At 41.3% G+C, this 24,751-nt stretch overlaps 2 protein-coding genes across 2 annotated transcripts; one reads left to right on the plus strand and one right to left on the minus strand.

Moving 5' to 3' along the window:
• Positions 1 to 1,813: 1,813 nt before the first annotated feature.
• RPS23 (ribosomal protein S23) lies at positions 1,814 to 3,320 on the minus strand (the record flags this gene model as incomplete). Its single annotated transcript, XM_079548618.1, has 4 exons — positions 1,814 to 2,002; positions 2,402 to 2,522; positions 3,035 to 3,194; positions 3,242 to 3,320. The coding sequence occupies 4 exons, from the start codon at positions 3,318 to 3,320 to the stop codon at positions 1,856 to 1,858; spliced, it is 507 nt and encodes a 168-aa protein (XP_079404744.1). The 3' UTR covers positions 1,814 to 1,855.
• Positions 3,321 to 8,560: 5,240 nt separating this feature from the next.
• Positions 8,561 to 23,437, plus strand: LOC306957318 (V-type proton ATPase subunit S1-like protein; the record flags this gene model as incomplete). Its single annotated transcript, XM_079548722.1, has 7 exons — positions 8,561 to 8,655; positions 14,194 to 14,234; positions 15,046 to 15,107; positions 16,743 to 16,984; positions 20,315 to 20,365; positions 21,618 to 21,861; positions 23,135 to 23,437. The coding sequence occupies 7 exons, from the start codon at positions 8,561 to 8,563 to the stop codon at positions 23,435 to 23,437; spliced, it is 1,038 nt and encodes a 345-aa protein (XP_079404848.1).
• Positions 23,438 to 24,751: the final 1,314 nt, after the last annotated feature.

A 24,751-nucleotide genomic window follows, 5' to 3' on the forward strand; every position in this document is an offset into this window, starting at 1 on the left:
AACTCTGGAAAGCCAAACCAACCAACCCAAAATCACAGAACAAACAAAAAAATCCCAACTATTTAGAAACTTGTTTTAGCGTGACAGAGGAAAGCAAGAAATATTATTCAAAGATATATTTTAGTCAGTATGACAGTAGTTAAATGATAACAGATAACAACTGAACAGCACTAAAAGAAATCAGTATCTTCAAATCAGCAAGACTTGTTCAATCAAACTATTTAACATATAACATGTAACATGAAAATAGCTGGGTGAAGTCTGGAGGCTGAGGAGTACAGAGATGAAATTAGGTAAATGCCTTAATAATCCCTTCAGGACCTAAGTGATAAATTGTGTCAGGTGCCACTGCCTGCCTTCACACTAGAAACTGGAATGGCTTTCATTTGAATACTAAGAATGAATATGAAGCTCTTGGCAAGTACTGCCTCCTGGTTTATTTCCATGGAAACTACAACCATTACAAAGAGCACAATATCACCATTTGATAGAGCAAACTTCCAGCTACAAAACACCCTTTTTCAACGCAGCCACCACCATCAGCTACACAATTTCACCAGTGATGAAAAAGAGCCTGCATGCTGTTGCACAAGCATTGGTGTAGGTGACCCACTGTTACCAGTGCTGAAATGCCTCACTGTGCTCACATCCACTGGCTGATCTCCATAAGCAGTCAGCAAGCATCAATGACTGCCAGTGGGTGCAATTTTTTCTGCAGAGAGGAATGCGGTGACACACCTTCCCTTCATCTGCACTTCTATGTCAGACACCATTTTGTCAGACCGCCCCTCTACTGCCATCTGTTGGACGGCGACAAAATACTGGCTCTAAGGTTCAGTCTCTCCTGCCGTACCACAAACGTCCGCCTCTGACACCATGGACCAACATTGTAAGAGGCATTACTTCTATTGTATTTTTCAAAATACTCCAAAGAAATGGATCTTTCTTTATAGAGGACAGAACAAGGACAAACTTTGCTGCATAAAGCAGTGAACATCTCACTCCCTGACCCTTTCCACCATATAGGCCACACCTAACGATTAACAATGGCTTTATGGTACAGCCCTATTACAATCATTGTAGGTTTGACACCAAAAAAACAGCCCACCACAAGAAGCCTCAGCAGACTCAGGCATGGAGCTTGAAAACTCAGCTCCAACACCATCAGAAATTGTAACTGCTGCAGATAACATGTTCACTGGGCACAGGGCTTGTCAGCTCTCCACTGGACCATCCATGTGCTGGCATCATGCACTAGTCCCCTTTTCTATGCTCTTACAGCACTCCATCCCTTGAAAACAGGCTACAGAGCAAAAATTTGAGTTTTTCCTTCTGTAACACATCCTGCTTCTTTACATCAGGTCCCCACATAGAGTTAGCATCATACTCAGACCTGAAGTTCATGTGGCAGTATGACTATTCAGTAACTTTCTTTGATGAAACCACCTTTGCAACAGCTTTCAGAAAGGGCTTACAAAGGGACAGAGACCTTAGAAGCATCTATTGTTCCATCCTGGCAGCATAAGCCTTCATGAAGGCTCTGACAACTGGAAGGAGACCCAAAACATAATTTCAAACCATGAAGTAAATCTCTGAATTTCCAGGCAAACAGCTGCTGTGGAGTAAACTTGGAAACTTTTGAGCTAACATGCTGGTTGCAAGAATGCTCTGGCTGTCTTCTTTCATTCAACAGCAAAGCATGTGCTACATTAAGGAAAAACCTATTGCAACACAGGGCAGTGTACCCTGCCTGTGACAGACCCATTGCTTGCAAAATACTCTGAATCTTAAATAAAGAGATAGAAACTTTTCCAATCAAAAATTTTATTGATATTCTTGGCAAGTTAATAGAAATTTATGATCTTGGTCTCTCTTTCTTGCCCTTGTACAAGGCCAACAGAGAAACATTGGCTACTTTGACAACCTTGAAGCGAACTCCAGGAATGTCACCAACAGCGTGACCCTTCCGACCAAAACCAGCAACCAGCACTTCATCATTTTCCTGCAATAAAAAAACATGCAGTTACAAAGCTATCAACAACAAGTCTGCCCAGATACCTGAAAGAATCTGCAATAAATCTGAGCCCTAGTACAAACTTTCTAGGGAAAGGACAAGAAATACTGAAGGCTTTCAATAGGCACACAGATTAATATCCCCTTCAGCGTTTTGGAGAGGGTAATATTATTTAGCTTGCAGCAGGAACACTGAAAACTGTCTTTGCCAACAAAATGGAAAGTATGAAATTGCCTCTGACGTCTTCTGCCTCCCTCTGCAGCTACCACATTAAGATACACACTGTTCAGAATGACATGAAACCTTGTCTAACCATCAACTAAGTCCATCCGTTCTGTGTTTCTTTACCTTAACACACGTATCAGTCAGTTCCTGGGTATCACTCACCTCAATGAAGTTCAGGCAGCCATCGTTGGGAACAAAGGCTGTTATTTTTTTGCCATTCTTAATGAGTTGGACTCTCACACACTTCCTGATAGCAGAGTTGGGCTGTTTAGCTTCTACTCCACTAAAATGAAAACACGTGAAAACACATCAGCAAAAAAATTATTTCATGAGCTAGCAGACTCTCACTGCACCACAACATATTACTAAATTTTTTTACGTACAGGCTGGACATGTATTTCAAAACAGAAAGGTATCACTGATGCATGTAGAGCTACTCAGTACTAAAGCTTAATTACACAACTACCTCTTCTCCTACATATCCTAATTCAGGAAATAAAGCTGAAAAATAAGAAGCCCTTAGGTCTTAGCTGTAAGAAACAAAAAATCCCACCATCCACCCCTACATTAGGTCAATAAGAATGTACTGCTTCATTTCTTAAGCGACGTTTATTAACCTAGCAAAATAAAGCAGCAATAACAGACGTCCTAGAGCTCGCTAACGCTAGGTGCTGTATAACAAAATACATGAATTAGAACAGCTTATGCTGGCTGCTTCCCCGCGGCCCCTTCCCGAGGCCCGGTGCCTCCCCGTGCCCGCCGCCCCCCGGCCCCCAGCAGCGCAGGCTGACGCACACTTTCTCCAGGACGATCCCCTTGGCGTGGGACGCGCCGCCAAACGGGTTGGCCTTCAGCGCCGTGCCCAGGTGAGCCTTCTTGTACTGCTTGTCGTGCCACTTCTGGTCGCGGCGGTGGCTGCGCAGCTTGCGAGCGGTGCGGAGACCACGGCACTTCCCTGCGGGAGGCGGGACGGAAAGGTGAGGAGGCGCTCCGAGGCCCAGCCGCCCCGCTGCCGCCCGGCCACGCGGAGCGAAATGGCCACGCCGCCGTGGTTCCGTGGAAGCGGCGCGGCCAGGGCCATCAGGCTCCGAGATAAATGAAGGAACCAGCCCCCCAACCTCGCCGCCGCCCCGACCCCTTCAGCCCAGGCCCCGCACCCCCGGGCCCCCGGCCCTGCCCAACAGCGCTCACCCATCCTGCCACAGTGACTGCCGAGCGCAAAAGGAAGCGCCCCGCCCGCTGTGCGCCGCCTAGTCGCGCTCGCGAGGACCCCCGCGGGCTGCCCGCGCCGCGCCTGACTGAAAACAGCCGGCAGGCGCGGGGCGACCTCGCCGGGCGGGGCGGCCGTGAGCCGCCTGAGGCGGAGTGTGACCGCTTTGGGCGCGTGCGGAGCCGGCGATGGGCGTTCGGGAGCCCCGGTCCGATAGTTTAAAGAGATTAAATTCGTAAGGATGTTTTAAAGTCTTACAGAGGATCAGGACTAATTAAGTGTATAAAAGCCGTTAGGAAGGAAATTGTGACGGAGCGTACTGAAGCAAACTGTGGTCTTCGATGCGTTATTAAGGGAATTGCTCGGTAACGCGCCAAGGCTTAGGTGTCATCTGCGACGGGGACGCAGAGCTGCGCCGGCTCTTCCCGAGGAGCTGGCGACCGCCCGGCCCCAAGGGGGCGCTGTGAGCTCGCCGGCTCTCGGGCGGGCGCCTCCATTTTGCCGCTGTGAATAGGCGGGGGGAGGCCCCCGTGTGCCTGGCGCCTTTGTGCTCCGCGGCGTGCTCGCGGGGAGCTGGGGGTGCGTTCCGCTTGCTCCATGCGCTAGGGTGTGGGGACCTCCCTTCGCCGTGGTAGATCAGTGCTGTGGCCCAGACTGCTCTATTTTTTCCTTTTTTTTTTCTTTCCCCTCCCCCCCCCCCCCCATATACTCATAGGATCGTAGAGTGACTTGGATTGGAAGACATGTTAGAGCCCACCCAGTTCCAACTCTTTCTTGTGGGCACGTTGCCCTCCCCCCAGATGAGGCTGCCCAGGGCCCCATCCAACCTGAGGCCTTTAGGGGTGGGGTGCCACAGCCCCATGGCAGCTGTGCCAGGGCCTCAGCACTCCCACTGTGGAGAGTTTTCTCGTAAGATCTAACCTAATCTGTAATCGCTGTGTGGTGTAGATGGTTGAAAAGCACATAGACAAATTAGTTGCCAAGAGGAGATTTTGCTGAAACTGGGATAAACTCTAGATAAAGCTAATTTTTTTGCCCATACTTTTGTTGTATTTCAGGAATCAATCCATTGTAGCTGTGAACCAGAGGAACACCTTATCTTAGTCTACAAAAATACTAATGGTTTCTGAAGTGTTTGTACAGTTGCTTATATGTCATACTTAGTTATTTTGTTAGGCATGTTACTTTAAAAAGCTGTTCTGATCACAGTGACCTGATATGTCATCTGAAGGTAAACTGTGTTGAAAATAAATTGTGCCATTGTCTGCCTGAGGAGATGCCCTCCAAAGAGATAAATTATCCATGTTTAAAATTATGTGTGCACTCTCGTTCGTTGCATGCAAACTCACTGCGTACATAATCACTGCAGCATGAGGCAGAACAGCTGTCATCTCTAGGCCTCCATCAACATTTATGTAATCATCTTCTTTGACAGAAGGCTTGCTGAACTGTGGTGACACACTTGGGGGTGTGTGGAAGGCCAGGAATGCTGATTGGCTTACCTATCGGTCTTTGATTTTTTTGCTTCACAACCCACATGAAACTCTGAATCCTTCTCTGAATTGCCAACTGCTTTCTTTACTACCTTTTCTGCAAGATAAATTCCAAACAATAAGAGCAGTAAGAGCAGATCCAAAAAGAGGGACAATGAGATCTATGTCTTCCCTCTGACTGCTATTCATTTTGCAGCAGAGGTGTTTGAAATACCACGTTGCTAAGAAATAAATGAGTGATAGCAGCTTAATCACCCCAAGGAGAAGTTTTGCTTGAAGAGTAATCCTAAGCAGTATCTTATTGTCAGATGGAGAAATCATGACAATAAAACAGTATTTTATTTTTCTTATTTGAAATAGTAGCCAGTCAGCCCACCATAGTCCTTCTTGCGAGATGCAGACAAAACTTATTGTTATTCCCCTAGGAAGTTTGTTGGATGCATTTATGGAACTGAATGCAACCTTGTGTGTTCCATAAAACAGAATTTGGGTTTTGCACATGATCCTTTGTTCACCCTTTGTCCACTGAGTATGTATGTAGTTGCAGATTAAGGTACATTTGATTAAGCTTTGCTTGTCTGTGTGATTTCAACATAAAACATGCAAATATACACAGTAGCTTGTCAACCAAATCACAAGAGCTCATCTAATCAAGACTCCTGCATAGAGGCTCCATTCAAAAAGTTTCCTTTACAGGCTTCATAGAAATTTTGTTGCAGAGTTGGATGTTTGTCATAATTCTTCACCGGAACAAAGTGTATGCATAGGATGGCTTCTTTGCTTTCAGTTTAGTCTGTTTATTCTTGAAGTTCAACCAAAAGGAACCTTTTTAAGAATGGCATAGAATGCTTTATATTATCAGCAAATGCCAAGAGGTAAGGAAAGACTTTTCTTCATTCCTTCTCTCAGTTTGTCAAGTGATGACTGCTAGTTAGTGAATTCCTATCAGCATGTGCTAGTAGTATGTAGTGAGAAAGTCAGAATATTTTCATATTGGTTTAACTGTGTTAGCAGTTTGGCATTATGTGTTCTATTAGTTGTCTGAAAAGAACCTTACGTCTGAGCACACTCATATGTACTTTTCTACTCTCTCTGTGAAACATGGACTGAAAAAGCATTTTCTCTGTAAGACTGCAACCCCCGCAGAAATATGCTGGCAGAAGAACAATTAAATATACATTCTGTTGACAGAGAATGGACTTTTCATTGAATTCAGCCTATAGAGATTTAGTTTAGCTGTGGTCTGCCAAGTCTTGTCGATACCATTTTATCTCCCTTTCTCACCTCAGAGGACACACAGTTTGTTAACTGTGTGCAGCAAGTATTTGTATTTCAGCATTTTTCTTTCTTAGCATTTGCTCCTGTACCAGTGAAAAATGAACATGTACAAAATACCCACATGTGTGAAATCCCAAGGTACAAATAGGAAGACTGCATTTTTATTTAAAAACAAAACAAACAAGCAAAAAAAAAAAAAAAAGCTAAAAAACTCAAAAACTTGTTTAAAAGGAACTATGTTCAGGGATTTATCAGGGATTTAGAGAATTTAACATCTTTTATTTTTTGTGGCTTACTAATTTTTAGAAATGTGTGTGACACTTCTGCCTCCTTTCATGATTTCATAAAGTTTGCAGCCACTTCTCTTTACTGGTGTATTTATTCTGCATTTGGCATCAGAAATTTCTGGTTTTACATGGAAAATGTTGAGCTTATTGTCCCTTGTTCATTATTTTTCACTGCTCTCACCTCATTTTTCATGTGAGGATTCTCATAAGTATTTAGATTCCACCTTAAATTGGATAGAAGCAGCATGGCTCTGGACAAGCTGTTGAGAGATTTTTAAGATTAGTGAGTAGTCTCTGTATCCCTGAAAGAGAAATTAAGATGGCAAATCCTTTTGAATAGTTGCAATGCTAAAGCCCCTATCTTAATCTTGTATCTGGAATGCAATAGACAGGAGCTCTTAATCAGTGAAGTAGGTCTTATTCTGTGATCACATCAGTGGGTAGCTTACATTAGCTGCCACACAAGGCATTAACGTGCCTTACGGTTGGGTGTAGATTGGGTATTGGTTGGGTATGGTGTATGAACATTAATACACAGATGCATAAAGGCAGCTGTTGGCTGCAACTGGTTGTGGCTATCTCCTGCCCGGTTATTTAAGTGAAAAAGGTGCAGCATGGCTGCAAATGTGAGCTGAGCGCTGGTCTGAACTGCCTCTCAAGACTGATCTTTCAAGAGTGGGCTGCAGATGCTGAAAGCTATACTAAAAAGGCATTTCTGTCAGAGGTTTTTTCTCAATTTGATCACCAGTCGTAGCTATGCTCATGACTGAGGCCAGACCGAATGTGAGCAGGTGGAAGAGCACGGTTTTGACAGTGGATCCAGCGGAAAGCACCCTTACTTCAGCTTTCCCTGTGTAGATGCTTTGATTACAAGTTGCTGTTAGTGAGTTTATGTAAAGAAAGTGCATGGACGGTAGGTTTGAGAAATCATTGTGCCCTACCCTCCTCTTACCCCGCACAGATAGAACTGCAGTCATAGAACCATAGAATTATTAAGGTTGGAAAAGACTACTAAGATCATCGAGTCCAACACTTCAGCCCATCCGCGCCATGCCCACTAACTGTGTCTATCCACGCCATGTCTCCATGTTTCCTGAAGACTTCCAGGAACAGTGACTCCAACCACCACCCTGGGCAGCCTGTTCCAACGTCCAAGCGCTCTTCCAGTCAGGACATTTTCCTAATGTCCAACTTGGAAGTCCGTTCTGATGAGTCACATGAGGACAGAGGTCTTGTAGAAGCAGGTGTCCTCGTCAGAACAACCTGATCCAACCTGTGCTACGTGTGGACCCTGGTGCCTCAGTCTGACAATTCCCAAATGGAGGTGCTGTCATTCTGTGGACGTTTGGCAATGTTAGTTCTGCTTTGTGTTGTCTGTGGGTATGTAAACATCTAACCAGAGAGGTGGGTGCACACAAATTGAGTGAAACTGAAGTTAACCAACTCTGAATGTTTGACTTCTGAGCTAAGTCTAATTCCACATCAGTAAAATGGAGCTAGCACTAGTATTGTAAAGGTATTGTAAGTCTTCTTTAGAATACAAATAATCCTTATTAAATTATACAGATAGGAAAATTTATGAGCTGTTTGGAAACATAACTTTACCCTTCTGTAAGGCTTAGATAACAAGCTGCTCAGTGCAGTTTTAGTGTAGTCAGAGCTTGTAGAACCACCCTTTTTTTTTTCTTTCTTTTTTTCTCCTTCTTCTTTCTCTCTTTCTTTTCTTTTTTTTTTTTTTTCTTTCTTTCTTTTTTTTTTTTTCTTTCTTTTTTTTTTTCCTTCCTGAAAGACATCTCGCACATCCCAGTACATTTTCCCCCCAAACCAATAATCTTTCGCAGGGACATGGGCCGTGCCTGCTGTCGGTGCATGCAGTCAGTGTACGTGTGAACACAGGAACACACAGAGACTTTCTCCCGCCGGGTACCAGAGCAGGGACGGCTCTCGTTGGCTGCATCTGCTGTCCATCACACCGCCGGGCGTGCGGGGCCGCGCAGCCGTCCCCAGCCCAGAGGAGCAAATGTGCTCGGTGTGGAGGCATCGGCTCTTCTCCATGGAAAGAAACGTCGCACTTAGGTTGTTCGTTCTGTTCTCGTGTCTGGGCTTCGCAGCAGCTGTGGAACAAACGCTAGCCACAGTGGATGGCAGGTGAGTGATGGAGCACTTGCTGACTTGGTGAAGTTGGGTGCGTGTGTTGAATGGGGACCTTTAGTGGTGTGTGTCGTGTGGAAGATCTTGCTGTGGTTTGGAATATCAGGGCATGATTTCAGTTCTCCTCTCAGAGAACAGCTGGGGTGAATGTAGAAATTAGTAAGAATTTTGAAGCCTACGCCGTGTAAGAAAACAACTTTAAAACAATTCTATGTGTAACACTAAAAATGGTTTTAAAATGAATGTTTTCTGAGCATCTGTCTTACATTTAATGATTCTCTTGCTCATAACTCTCTTGCTTTGACTTTCCCTGGCCTTTTTCTACTTCATTCTCTTATTTTATTTGTTTATTTATTTATTTTTATTTTTATTTAAGAAATAGAATAGCAAGAAGGGTGTGAAAACTACTCCATGAAACATGCATGCTAATATATTCTACTTGTACAGAAGCGTGAATTCAGCATTGCTAAGAAGTCTTATGGTTAAGAAATTGGAAGGAATTTGGATTCATCGCTGTTTATTGTGCCATTTTTTAACTTAGTGAAGTGTTAATAGGAAGCCCAAGTTAAAAGAAAGAGGACTTTCTAATGCCAAGCAATATAAAAGTATAAAGAGCCTAAACTGTTTGTTGAATCATGTCCCCAAGTCACTAGTAACAAACATCAGATATGCTGATGAAGATCACTGCTGGCAAGAAGGACGTGTGGTGATTTGCTTAAGCTTGTATTACGAGAGCTGGTAGTCAGTTACCAGTAAGTGCTACAACATGTTTTCATTTAAATAGCTTACTTCTTGTACTCCTCTGCCAGTTTTCAGATTTGTCGGTGCCTTCTTAGAATAATTGCACTTCTTTGCTATCAGATCAAAATTTGAGAGAAGGGAGTGAAACATTGCATGAACTTTATTCTAATAAAAGTTAGGAAATGTAGTTGTGCTTCTATTGCTGTTGAATTGAATGGGAATTCAACTTTTGCATTCAGTCGAGGTGAGATCATACCTATAATTCGCTTTCTGCGAGCTCAGTTTTGTTATTGGTATTCAAAACTATAATTTTTTGTAGGTCCTAACTCTATTAAAGTACAGATCAAACAATACTCAGTGCAAAATAAAATAATTATGTAAATCTGTCTCCCTATGTTCCATCACAAATAGAGCTACCCAAATGTGACACTAAATATTTAAAATCTGTAAAGAGATGCAGGCTTTGTAGATTTTTTTTTTTTAATGATATAACTTCAGCAGATGTATTCTAAATTTAATTACAGTTTTTGTTAGGTACATTTCTTAGGAGGAACTAGATTTTACTTTGAATGTGACTCACAATTATGATTTAATAACTGTGGAGATACTACATATGAACAGCGTCCCTGGGACTACAATCTGGCTGTTGCTGCCAGCTGCTCAGTAAGCATTCCTCTCCTTTGGTCATTATAATTTCACATTTAGTGAGTAGGAAGGTTCACATTATTTTTCAAATAAATACTTCATAAGTGATTGAGACCAGTTTTGCAGTCAGTGAGGTAGTCTGCATCTGCACAACGCGAGTGAGTGATGATTGGAGTAAATACTGCAGCGGAGTATATTTTGGCACCTGATGCAGTTTGTGAGAGCAGTGATATGAAAAGTAAACGACAGCCTTTGTATTGCTTCACCTGAAACATTGTAAGCTCATAGCATGAAAAGTATGGCCTCTACACTTGATTATTTTTGCATTCCAGGTTATTTATTTTTGATCACTTCAGTGGCCAAAAGGCTGCTCGCATGAGAGTCTTCAAGGGGTGGAATATACATGAACATTTTAGATACAAAGTTAGACTTTGTTATCTTATGTAGATGGATAAGGTTGTCTGATAAGAGGGAATTTACACTTCTTTATTCTTATAATCTTATTTAATTGGGTTTTACATAGTGATTAGTCATCCCAGTGCTTTGTATTAGGGCTAAGCCAATTTCATGTGGGCTCCTGACACACTAAGAATGATAAGTTCAACATACAGCATATTGCCTGCATATGTCTGGGCTAGTTATTTCTGAATTGGTAAAGAAATATGTTAGTCCTCACATCATACACTGTGTGTGCTCCTGAATTTGAAGTTACTGTAGGGCAGAATGGCTGAAAAAGAATTACGTTTTTATAAGTCATGTGTATGTTTTTGTTTGCTAAAATGATTTGCTCTTACTGATTCGCAGCCCCTCTATTGACAGTTTTGCAGGCAGTGGAGAAGAAAGCTCTAGGGCTAGCTAGAGGTAGTTTCCTTTCTCCCCTTACTGTAGTTAATGTTTTGTGTATACAAGCAAATAAGTGCTCTTATTTCACCATTAACTTTTCCCATTATTTCTTACAATGCTTTCATCTTATGAGGGCAAAAGCAACTGGCTGCCAGAAATCACCTGTCAATTGGTCTTGGCTGAAAGGGCCTCTGATTTGACACTGGGATGTGTCAAATTGAAGGCCACCTGTTTCTGTCACAGATGACATGCTTCCATGAAACCTCAGGGTTATAAATGTCAAATGCAGTTGATGGACTGATAAAACTGTCAGATTTTTTCTGTTCAGAGAAACGGAGGCGATCCTTACCATATACCACTGTCTGTGCCACAGAAGTTGGGCTGTAGTGAGACAGAGCAAACCCTTTAGTGGGGTTTCACGCAGTAGGCAGCTGGCATTGCTGGTGAGCAGGGTAAGAAAAAGTAGTACCCAGGTGGAGGCATTCCGCTCCTTTGCCTCTGCCTGCAAGTGTGTGAGAAGACTGCCATGTGGCTGAGAGCATTTGTCATACTGTGGTACTTAGCGGTGATTCCTGGGTCGTGCTCTATACTGCGTTCCTCATGAAAGCATGAATATTTCATCAGCTGTGCACATTCATCTATATTTGAATACCTTTGTGCTGGAAAAAGCAATTTGGCCTTCAGGAGCAGCATGGCTGTGCATTGCTGTGGTTTATTGCATGTGAAGTGAAGGCGTCAGACTGCGTTGTCACAGACTTCAGCCTGAGCCTCACAGTCTGTGTGGAGGGCATTTGTATCTGTGTTCAAGGTATAACCCTGCAGAGTTTTTTGTCACGAGTATGCTGCCTCATATGTTCATTCATTCTTTGTTCTCCTGAGGGCTTGATGTTGTTTATCAATTAGTATTCCTTTAGGTGAACCACTTGGCATGGCCGTGGTATTAGCATTATCCCAGATGGGAGATAAGTAATGACTTTTCTTATCAACATTCATAATACCATAACCAACCATTTCTCTTTCGGACCAACATAAAAACCTCTCAGTGATGAAATTAACTGAATTATGCAATTTCACTTGTCTCCTCACATCCTAGTTTTAGTCTACTTGCTTCAGCATGGCAGTTTCCAAATGGAATAATGGGCCTTGAGCTTTTAACTAAGCATATGCAAAGAAGCTAAGTGTATAACTAACATAATTAAATATATATAGATACAACCAAATATAACTAGAGTTAGTATCTAAATAATTCACATCAATTTCTTTTTGGTGTGCCTCATTTTTATAGCTTTTACTAAGAAAAAATGCCCAGATGATCTACTGCCTTCTCTGTCCCAAAGGCACAATCTGTCCTGAAAAACGGAGAGAGGAAATTACCGTTGGGCCCAGATGACACAGCCTGTGCTCCTAGTCAGTAAAGAAGCTTAGAGAGAGCTTTGTCTGGTCAAGACAACAAAATTAAGTCTATTATGGTCATATCTTGAGACTGCCAGTTTTTGTTCCTTGCACTGGACTCTTGGAGATGCTGAAGTCTGCTGTGTGATCTAACCATGTCTTTCTGGTGCAGGTTGGGCCAGAGTGAGTCTTGGGTTAAGGGCGGTTGATGTATACGTCCAGTATATGCATCTCAGTGGGATCCTATTGAAGTTACAGTAAACAAATTTGCTTTGGAATTATGCTCTGGATTGTTTAGGTTTGGTAGATACAGCAAAACTACTTTGCTTCTGCTCCTTTCTTGTGAAGCAGTGGTTTAAAAAAACTATCCTAGCACTAACACCTGGCTCAGAAACGTGGTGAGAATGGCTGAAAGTGCACCATCTTTTTGAAGTCTGTGGTATTTAACAGCTTTTGACTGGAGAAAGAGCTGGGCTCACTTTGTTTAATTAAAACTGCCAAACTGATTTTGAACAATGTTATCTATATTGAACTTCTTATAAGATCTTTTTGGCTCATTCAGCTCATATTAGAATCACTGCATTGTGCTGCAGATCGTAGCTGTCTTTTGGTACTGTGTCTCATTTTATCTGGAGACTGTCTTCTGTTTTATTGCCTTGGTTGCTAAAGGGACTGAGCGTCCTGTGTGGTCAGGAGCAGAGCTGCTCATCAGGCCTGGTGTTTGGTGACAAAGTGACAAGCTGGGATATGAACTCCCCTCACTTTTCTCTGTTTTGCCTTCTGGGTTTGAGGAGTTTGCAGGGGTGCACAACAGGTCTATCCTTGACAGCACAGAGTATGCTTATGAAAAAATGCTTTTGCTAGGGAGGCACTGATCACAAGAAGGAGCCTCTTGCCCTTCCAAACCATGAGTGTAAACAAGATGTTATGTGTGAGATGATAGAATAATAGAATCGTTAAGGCTGGAAAAAACTTCTAAGATTATCCAGTCCAACCATCAACCCGCCTCCAACATGGTCATCACCCATGTCCCTCAGTGCCACATCTGCCCTGTTCTTTTGAACACTTCCAGGGACAGTGACTCCACCATTTCCCTGGGCAGCCTGTTCCAATACCTCATCACTGTTTCTGAGAAGAATTTTTTTCCAGCTTGGACCTACCCTGGTGCAACTTGAAGCCTTTCCTTCTTGTCCTATCACTGTTACATGGGAGAAGAGGCCACTCGCCACCTTGCTACACCCTCCTCTCAAGGAGTTGTAGAGGGCAATAAGGGCTTCCCCAAGCATCCTTTTCTCCAGATTGAATAAACCCAGTTCCCTCAGTGGGAACTCCCCCAGGACACGTGCTCTGGACCCCTCACTAGCTTCACTGCCCTTCTCTGGACATACTCCAGAGCCTTGATGACTTCTTGTACGGAGGGGCCCAAAACTGAACACAGTACTTGAGGTGCGGCCTCAGCAGAGCAGAGTTCAGAGGGATGATCACCTCTCTGCTCCTGCTGGCTGCACTAGTTCTGATACAAGCCAGGATGCCATTGGTCTTGGCCCCCTGGGCATTGTGCTGGCTCATGGAGTTACATGGGTTTTGAGTGAGCCAGGTGCAGAAGGATCAAATTCCCTTGCTGCCAGAACTGCTTAGACGTGATAGAAATGGATTTCAAGGCTGCTCTGTTCCTTCTACATGAGTTTATGATGCTGTGTCTCACACCATTCTGCCACTAAGATGAAGACATTTAAGTTGGTATCGCTCTTGCTCATTGTCCTTACATTGTTCTGGTCTTTGCATGCATCTTTTCAAGTATTTTTTTTATTGTGAATGTTATACTGAATGAAACATAGCAGCAGGAACTCTTCCTAGTGAACCTGTTGGAGACTTCAGATGCTGTAAAGTAAATATTTTTCTCTTCTCTTCTAGTTCACATGTAGTTTCAGATCAAGATTCTCTGCAAAGAACTGGTAAGGCTTTCAGTGGGCTAAATGCCTGGATGCTGGCTTTGACAGTGCAGCTGTAAAAAATCTTCATTCCCAGGAGTTGCTCCTTCTGGTATTGCTGACTGTTTTGTCAAATGTTCCGTTAAAACATATCTACCCTTAACAGATATCCTTTAAGGGATTTGCCTGGCTAAAACAATCATGTATTAATTGACTTTGAAATATAGTGAGAATATAGAACAAAGAAGTCTTCTTTTTTTTTTTTTCTTTCTTTCTTTGTTGTTTTTTTTTTTTTAAACCAGATGAAAACGGAGCTAAGTGTTTAAAGGGTGAAGATGTGAGAAAGTCTGTGAAGCGAGTTCACTCCTACAAATCTTCACTGTCCTGACAGTGAAGATAGACAGGCCATCTGTTTGTCACAGGTTCACATCTCTGTCCCCTGCAGGGAAAGAAACTCCTACACAGGCTCTTGCCTTGTAATTCAACACGTACACTTTGAAAATCGCTTGTTGCATAAAGAAAAAGTAAGGTTTTATTAAGTGTGAGATGTATACACATGTATACATGGATAGGCTAAATCCTGTCATTTTCGGCCACTGGAGTTCTTCCCAGCTAGGATGGCAAAATATTCACTGAAAAGGAGACTTTATTTTATGAGCAAGGTAAACTAAAACATAAGATGGATGTTGAAGGTGATATTTGCATCGAGACACATATTTTCCAAAACAAAATAAGAGATTTTGTTCAAGGCTACTTGTGCCAGAATGTGCAAGATTATGGTTGTACAGTGAGTGGATGCGTTCTGTGTGGGCTCATAACACACTTTTATCTGCAGGTCGACGCTATGATGGTGGTGTGAAGCCAAAATTGAATGTAAATCAAGTGGCAATTGCACAGGTAATGCTTGCAGGAACTGTATTGGAAAAGCTTTGTCTTTTTTTTTTTTTTTTCCTTCAGAAACATGCTGAGATCTTTTAACTTCAATTATTGAATAAAATAGTCTATTATTTACAGGAAATAGCCAACAAAATTCTGAGTCATTATGGTGTGCTACTGATTTCCAACATGCATTTCAGTATCTCCGCTTTTCTAAGTAGTGAGGTAAGGCTTCATTGCTGGTGCTGTCACTGGGCTCAGGCACAGGGTTGTTCTAGAAGAACCAAATTGTACTCCTCCTCTTCTGTACAATTGCATTTGACTGCAGAGCCCAGTATTTTGCTTGGTACAAAAAAAATATCTGAAGCAAAACTGATGGTTTAAATTCCATCAGTATTTTCTGAGTCCACTCTGTGGGTCTTGTCAGAAATGAAAAGGCTCCACTATCAAAAACCATGCAGGTGATGCATTCTAATGTAAATATGTTGTTTATAAAATTTATTTTATTGGTAATTCTGAGAACACAGCCTTATTACTTATCCAAATAACATTCATAGTCAGTGTTTCTTGCTGATCTTACCTTGCTTTCTGCTTGTTGCTGTGAGTACTTACTAATTTTAATTCCTAAAGCAGCCTTGTGCTATATGTGAGGTCAAGTATCAAAAGGGTCTTTCAGGGTCTGAGCTGGGAGATGTGATTTGCTAATCTTAACAGCAAAAAAACCCATCTCTTTAAGCCAAGACAAAGCTTTGGGGCTTAACCGTGTCCCTTCTGGAGCCTGATAAGGTGCTGTTTGTGACTGAAACTTAGAAAGAATACCTGCTTTGTTTTTGTTCATGCTTTGAATTTGCTGAATGTGAAACAGCCATGAAGACATTACATGCATTATTATGTTTAGATGGGATGCATGCATAGTGGAAAAAGAGCTAAAATCTGGAAATCTTAAAATACGAAAATGACAAATTTTGAAATCCTTTCTGAACCCTAACTTACTGTCTCACTTTATATAATCTCACAGTCAAATTGTCTTTCTTTGGCGCAGAGGGGATAGGATTTTTTCTCTGACCTCTTTTGAGAACATGGTGGAAGCTGCAGTTCCCAGCGTTTAATGTTGTGAACTGCTGATTCTGTAAAAGCAGAGATCCACACTGAACCATGATACGGGCGCAACTGTCTAAGGTCAATTTAAAGTTGATTATTTTTTTTTTCCACCTTTAGAGCTGCCTAAATTGTTTTTGGTATGGTAGGCTGTATGCTTTGCCGCAGCTGAGTCCTAGAGAGCCTTTTGCAGGGATGAGCAGCTTGTGATTCCAGCATTGCTTCATCTTTTTGTATTGGGCAGCTCTGATTGTGCTGGGCTGAGATGGGATAAAAAAAATGTCAGTTACTCTAATAATACTTCTGTAGAGTGACTAGAAAAACAACTTTAGCTTATATTAGCTATCTTGCCAGTTGTGTTGGAGCTAAAGGTCTGTATGGTACATTGCCCAGTGTTGGGAGGGGTGAGACAGGTAAGTCTGTGCATTCCTACCTCAGTACTGCTGCAGCTAAGACCTGGCTCTAGCAATGCTTTCCAAGTGGTTACCTTATTGTAGGATGGAGAATGTCTCTTGCAGTACCCTCCTTTTGATATTTATCTTCTGTATGATCCTTCAGGTTGTCAGCTACAACTTGAGTAGAAAGGAGCAGCTGGAAAGACCATCCTGGAGGCCATTCACCCCCAGCCACTACAGCCCTCTCAATGTCACAGTTAATGGCATCCCTTGCATTCTCTTCTGGGCCAAGAGGATCATGATTAAGTTTGAAAACCACACACAGCTGGATTTGACAGAGAAGACATTTGGTGTCCATGCAACAGTGGATGTTGGAGATTCAAACTGCAGTGAAGACAATGCAATGTAAGATGTCAGTGAAATAGTACCAGATAACAAGTCTAGTAAGTAAATATTGAAGAAACAAACCTCGTAATATGTAGTATAGAGCCCCAGTACATCAAGGCACATTGCAGCCAGCAAAGCAGTGTGCATTAGATGCTTTCAGATAAATGCTTCATACAGCATATAGACGTACATGTCTGTCTTCATCTTCAGTAATGTCAGTCCTTGTGGCCAACCAGTTTCCCATTAGTATCTGTGAGATTGGAGCTATTGATCTCTTCAGTATCCAGCTATTTTCAGTAGCTTTTTGGGAAAATGAATAATGGGCCCTATGCTAAATGTCAGGATTTAGAGGCTGGCTGTATGTGACTTTGGTTGGTGGACTACTTACTTCCACATAGGATATGTGCCATTATTGTTTACAGCATAAAGATGCACTTATGTATTTAGAGAGACTTAAGTAGCCCCTTGTTGCAGAATGTGATTTACGAATTGCTGGTTCTTAAAGGTGAAATAACTACAGGTTTGCATACTATTCTGGCATGAATTACTAGTATGAACAGTTCATTCCCTCGCTCCTACCAGTTAACCTAACTGGATCCCAAATCCTCCCATTCCATAGCCATACTAGGAAGGTATGCATTTTTTTAATATCCTAGAGATGTTTCCACAGCCTTTTTTTATTGGAGAGGTGTTCCACCCTCTGAGCATCCTTGTGGCCTCTTCAAGACCCATTTCAACAGATCCACATGTTCTTTGTGCTAGGAGCCCCAGGGCTGAACAGGGTGCTCAAGTTAGGATCTCTTCAAAGTGGTGTAGACAGGGACAATCAGCTCCCTCAACCTGCTAGCGACACCTTTTGTTTTTAGTGCAGCTCAGGACACAGTTGATGTTTTTTGCTGCAAGTGCACATTGCTCGTTCCTGTTCACTTTTTCATTCACCAGTACTCCTAAGTACTGCAGGGAGTACTCTTAAGTGGCTCCTAAGCCACTCATCTCCTGACCTGTATTCATAATTGAGATTGTCCTGACCCAGGTGCAGAACTCTGCACTTATCCTTGTTGAATTCCAGGAGGTTCATGTAGGCATCCAAGTCCCTCAAGCCTGTCCAAGTCCCTCTTGATGGCATCCTGTCCCTCCAGTGAGTTGAATGCATTGGAATGAACTCCCAGCGCAGTGGTCATGGCACTGAGCTGCTGGAGTTTAAGAAGCGTCTGGACAATGCTCTCAGTCATACAGTCTGATCTTTCTGTGGTGCCAGGAGTTGGACTTGTTGATCTTTATGGATCCCTTTCAACTTGGGATATCCTATGATGCTACGATTGGTGTCATCTGCACACTTGCTGGGAGTGCACTCAGTCTCACTGTCTGTGTCACCAGCAAAGATGTTTAATAGTACCAAACTCAATATGGACCTCTGAGGAGCACCCTTTATCACTACCTGGACATGGAGCCACTTACTTCAACTCCTTGAGTGCGACCAGCTAGCCAATTCCACTGAGTGGCTCATTTGTCAACTCTATGTTGCTTTCATTTAGAGACAAAGATGTCATGTGGTACAATGTCAAATGCTTTGTAGGTAGATGATGTCAGTTCTTCCCTTATCCAGCAATGCTGTAAACACTCGTATGAGGTCACAGTTTGCCCTTAGTGAACCCGTGGTTGGTGGCAACCAACATTTCTTTGTTTTCCATGTACCTTAATGTAGTTTCTTGGAGGATCTGCTCCATGGTCTTGCCAGGCACGGAGGGGAGAGTGATTGGCCTCTATTTCCTGGGTCTTCCTTTTTTCTCTTTTTAAAAATTAGGGCTACGTTTCCCCTTTTCCAGTCACTGGGAATTTCACCAGACTACCATGGCTTCTCAGATATGATGGATAGTGGCTTACCAACTTAGTAGATTATCTGTCTGAGTGCTCACATGATGAATTGTCCTGTTTTTCTCACCCAGAGAAGCCCCTTAAACTTCTCTCGTCTGACGCCTTCTTTGCTAAGACAGTCCTGTGCTGTGGTTTTGGATTAGCTTCATAATAGCTTTATACTGCCTGATCAATGCAAAGTAGCTGGAGCCAGGACCTGGGTACAAACGCATATGCATTTACTATGTAAATTTAATATAATAAACTAGCCAGTGGTTTGTTGGTTTGGTTTTTATGTACCAATTCCTGGATCAAGCAACTAAATTTCATGTCTTATTTGCCAGTGTCTAATCTTCTTTAGTGATGTGTCTATCCTTGGACTATGATATGCCTTTGTAATAAAACAAGGAAAGGTGTAGTTATGGGGGAGAAGGCAACCCACTTGTGGCCCTCGATGGCTAGTAATGTGGCTCCACGTGATCAGAACCTTTTAATGTTGTTACATGATTTGTAGTGGTAATTTTTATGACTCGATTGTGTGTAGTTCAAGCATGGACTGTGTGGGTAACAACGGAGTGCTGCAGAAGGGTGGGTTCAGTGCAGCTGGCTCCGCCTCTTGTGCCCACCACACATATTTAATCAAATTGCAAGCTGTGTTTCAATTGCGCACCTGGGTGAATACAATGCAGTGATTGCAGGTAATGTATAGACCTACCTACATATGTATGTCCCTGTGAAGACATGCACTTTTTGTTATTGAGTTGTTATGTAAGTTTACTCAATGATTCAACTGGCTTGTATCATCTTGTACAATAATTTAATACATATTCGCTGTGGAAGAAATATCCAGAATACTCGTTCGGTGCTGACAAGTTCTGCAATTTTCAGCATCTGAAGAAGCTCACAAAAAGTATAAAATAGTTTGCAGTATGTTTCTGATTAGTTTTGTACGTGCTAGGGCCTTTCACTTTAGTTGCCTGTGATGACTGCACAGAAGCTTTGAAGAGCTACCTCACAGCCAGTGTATTTATATTGCTGTACAGATGCATATGTGTAAAATTCGAACTTCCATACTATCTGCTTTTATTATACTCTAGAACCTAAAAAGATGAGGATTACATGCCTGTTTACATGTAGCTCTTTTTAACGGCACGTATAGGTTACACTTGACCAATACATGTATTACAAATCAGCCTTTTTGACTTGAAAAGGTGAGCATAGATCAAATGCACCTAATTATCAACTGAGGATGAAACAGCGGGATTTAAATATCTTGTGTTCTTTGTGGAAAGTCTAGGTCTCATTCAAATTAACATATGAGCTACAGAATTTCAGTGGAGGGAGATCTAATAATTGCAGTTTTTTTTCCTACAGATTTTAAAGGTATACTGAGTAAAAGACTGTCTGTAACTGTGCTTAATTTTCTATGCTGTTTTTTCTCTTAAAACTTTTGAAGTTTTTGTCTAGCCTGACATTACTTACTTTTTGACTTAGGCTTTCTCTGAAGTTTGGTGATATTGGAAATCTAAAGGGTCTTGTTATTAGGTAAGTAATATGATAAAGAATAATATTACACAATCAAAGATACAAATAGTATCTTTGGAATGCAATTAATTGTGTGATTTTTTGGAGGGAGAGATGAAAAAAATGATGTAATAGAACTGCTGATATGGTGAGCTAGTGGCAGGTGTCCCTGTCCTTGGCAGGGGGCTCAGAACTAGATTATCTTCAATTATCTTCTTTCCAACCCAAACATTTTATGATATTGTGATATAATCAAGACATTTGCATTTAACAGAGCTGTCATTTTCAACTGTATTATTTGCCTATTGTATTTTCTTACAGCATTTTTTTCTTCTATGTTGAATTCTCTATGCATGAGAAAAGTTCATGTCATCTCATTTGAGTAGTCTCAGATATTTACTAGACTCTGCTAATTAGCTAACTTTTTGTTTGCAAATTTTGTTGAAAAAAACTGATAGTGTAGGCTGCACAGGCATCAGACTGTGACCTACTTCATGTTTGCTTCTTGGTGACCAAAGAAAACAGCATTTCCTGGTAAATAATTTTTGTATGTGGTGGTATTTTACCAAGACTCCATGCATAAATTGAGTGTATACTGGATCATACTGATTTAGCCTTTTTTCTTCCACATCTATGCACTCTTATTAATTTACTGTGACATGACTAAAGTTAAAATAGGTAAGCATCTCAGAGTATGTAACGAACCTGTAGTGTTCTCTGTGAAGCCTGAGGAACTGTAAGAAACAACAGTACACAGCACTAACAAAAGAAAAGTTTACCTTTTCCATTACAACAATTTAGTACATTTGGAATGAGAAACACATTTCACATATGAAGTGTTATCATTAATGTCTATAAAATCTATACTGTTTTCTTGTGAATTGCATCACATCTCAAAGTGATCACTGGAGTCTTCAGGAAGTGCCTTACAGGCATATGAGCGTATGTATCAGCAGACCAAGGTTTGACAGACTTCCTCTGTTGTTGCTGGAAGTGAATACCAAGGTTGGATACAGACTTTTTTTTTTTTTTTTTTTTTTGAAAATCTCTTTCTGCTCTCCTCACTGTGGGGAAGAGCAACAAAATCATTTAGCTACAGTACTGTACTGAAGAACCACAAATTATTTTCCAGACTTATGAGAGCTTGCAGTAATATAAATGGAGGAAATTGATAATATTGGTTGGTCTTCCAAGATTATCAGATGTGAACCTAATAGTTCCAACTCTAAGACTTGCTATTGTATTCTTCTTTTTTCCCATAAAATATTTTCAGATTGTTACTAACAACCAGCTATTACCAGTTGTCTGTTCAGAATTGGTTCAGCTTACAGAGACTGCAGCTTCTTTATAACCACTCTGTACAAGCAACATTTAATGCAACAAGAATATATGCACCAGCAAGTTACTCCTTCCACTGTGAACACGTGAGCAGCTTGCAGAGATATGATGCCCTCCTGATACCGAGCTCTGCAAATGATGTTTCAAAGCTCTGGGAAGTTACTTTCATTGATTTCCAGGTAATGCTGTTGAATTAGGCCAAATGGATTCCAAAGGTAGACTGATAGGAAATTCTGTACTTAAGTTCCAAGAAAGTGTTATGATCTCCTGTGTACAATTTGTCTAACCTCCACAGAACTTTAAACAAATTAAATGCAAATGGAGATTTAAATTATTGTAGTCATTCTCCTGTCAAGGAAATGTAGGGCTATGTAGCTTTTCTGTAGTGTCTTGCTTGGGTTTCCTCTTAATAAGTAAAATTAACTGTCAAGATTAGATGTCTCTGAGCTGGACTCTTAAAACCAATCATCAAGGTTGGGATTCATCTAACTCAATTTTTGAAGACAAGAAATGTCAACGTTGTGCTCTGGTTGCAGTCACCCCAGTCTGCCTCTAAAGCCAGTGGATAATTCTTCTGACTCATCCTGAGTCCTTATTATAGGATGAGATTAATCATCAGCTGAGAGTGCCTATTATTTCTGAATTTGGCAATAGTTGATTCTAAAATGTCTCGGCTTGGATATTTTGCTTTTAGATACCTAAGTTTTAGGGGATGAATCCCAGCCAAATTGCCGAATAGCCCTGATTGCACTGAGTACTTCTACTCTGCCTCATCATCAGTACTTTTTTTTTTAGCAAGGGTAAAGCAGAACAATATAAGAAGTAAATGTAGTGACACGGGACTTCTTTGCCCTTTTAGTCCCCATTTGGTAAATGTCCAAGGACCCGTCTTAGAGAAGCAGTCAACTCTGTGAATGCGAGTGTGGTGAACTTCACACTAGAACTGAAGCCACAAGTAAAACTTGTCCTGGCCGTAGGTGAATGCACCTTCTTGTAGTTGGGCTGATTCGTTACCAGGTATTGCTGCTTGAATCCGGCGATGAAAATCTAATGCTAGGGTAGGCAATTATGCATGTTTTGTGCATTGAAATTTGTGCAGTTTGAAACAGAGAGTCTAGAAATTCTTAGCAAATGATACTGGAAATGCACTGTACCAGAAAGGTACCTTGCTTACAATTAAATGTGACCAAAGTATTGAGAGTGATCGTGGAAGATTTTGTTTCAAATATGAACTGCAAATCCTTTGGGCAACAGAGTGATGCAGATCAGAATAACTTTTGGTTTCCAGAAGACTAACCTGGATATGCTCACTATGAACTCCAGATATCACTGCGAGATTTAATTTTTTAAGATGATGATACTAAATCAAAAACTTTCAGTGGCACCAGAGCAACTTCACAAAATTGTTTGCAAAGATTTTACTTAATATGAGCCCTTTTGTTCTCTTTGTAGATTCAAGGTTTTAACATTCAAGAAGGACATTTTGCCTATGCCAAAGATTGTGCATCCTTTTTCTCTCCAGCAATTCTTATGGGGTTGGTTATGTCGCTGATTCTGCTGCTGGTTCTCGCCTATACTCTTCATATGTTGATCCACCTGAAATCTCTTGACAGGCATCAAGAGTGCAAAGCTTCTCCTGCTTATTTTGCACAAATGAAAGACAGTGACATGGCAGATGAGAAAGAGCCACTGAGAAGTAGTGGAAATGAATCCTATGAACTTAGAAGCCAGCAGTTTTGTAAAATCTATATTTAGCAGCGTGTTATCTGTCTCAGTGGAACAATGAAGTGGTATTTTTTTTCTACTGGCCTCGTTCTGTGTAGTTTGTGCAAATTTTTCACCAACCAATGAAAAGAAAAATAGATAATAGGCTGTTTATTTAATTTATCGTGTTATTTATTGATAGCCATCTCAAAGTTTCCTTTGAAAGCAGGACAAGAGAAAAAGATTCCAGTGTGAGTAACAGATACAATGTGATAGGAGTTTATTACTGTAGTACAAGACCAAAATGCATACCTTTGCAGCCAGCCTACTGATTTCTGAAGAGAAGAATCACTAATGGAATTTTTTTGAAGTTAAATAAAGAGACAAAAAAAAAAAAAAAAAAAAAAAAAAAAATCTCTTGGCTCATTCTTACAGAAAATGAGAGTTTTCTTGGTTTTGTAATTGCTTTGACTGTATCCTAACAAAATAGCATCTGTTCATTTTACAGTGTGTATTTCCATTATATTTAATTCAGGCATTCCAAGTTACACCCTTCCTCTTTGTCTGCATGTACTCCTGCAGAGCCACTTAAGCTATGTATTACACACTACACTGATGAAACAGTGATAGTTGTGGTACAGAGGTATCTTGATACTTTTCTATAAGCTGGAGGCTTACCATAAAGATCTGCTGGGAGAGGAGCAGACATCTGGTCAAAGGCTTATCCTTAACTTCCCAGCTCAACTTTATGCCAAAAGAAGGATTATGAGCATTATGCCCTATAATTCTAGATTTTGATTCTTCTCTATCACATCTCTTTAGTTTTCCAATATTTTACTTAAATGGAGAATACCTAATGCTAAAATGGAAAATACATGCAAAACATAGTGGAATTGGAAGCTCCCCAGCACCAAAAAGAACTTCCAGAATGTTAGAAAATCTTCTGCAAAAGCAGATTTAATAATCAAATGCTTTTATTTTAAATAACAGAGCTAGCTAATTGTTTATGGTCTTTTTAACCTATCCTGCAGTGCTCTTTAAGCATCCTGAGAGATGTCCAAAGAGCTCTTACTTACTAGCACAGATGACACAGAGACCAGACATGAAGTATTAAGTAGTTAGTTGATTTAGGGAAGCACTTCAGAGGAAAATAAACGTCATCTTTGAACTGTAACCAGATGTAGGAGATAAGCTTCTGGGGACTTGGCAGGACTGCCCGTGGCCAATCTCTGCCAAACATAAAGTGTTTCATAAAGGATACAAGCAAAAACAGGAGTATCTGGGAATCCGACTGAGAATGAGATTTGGGGCTGCAAATAAAGAGTCCATGGCATTCTGCATGAGATAGTGTAACACTCACTGGCA

The sequence above is a fragment of the Tetrao urogallus genome, assembly GCF_951394365.1.
Source record: "Tetrao urogallus genome assembly, chromosome: Z".
NCBI classification, from domain to species: domain Eukaryota; kingdom Metazoa; phylum Chordata; class Aves; order Galliformes; family Phasianidae; genus Tetrao; species Tetrao urogallus.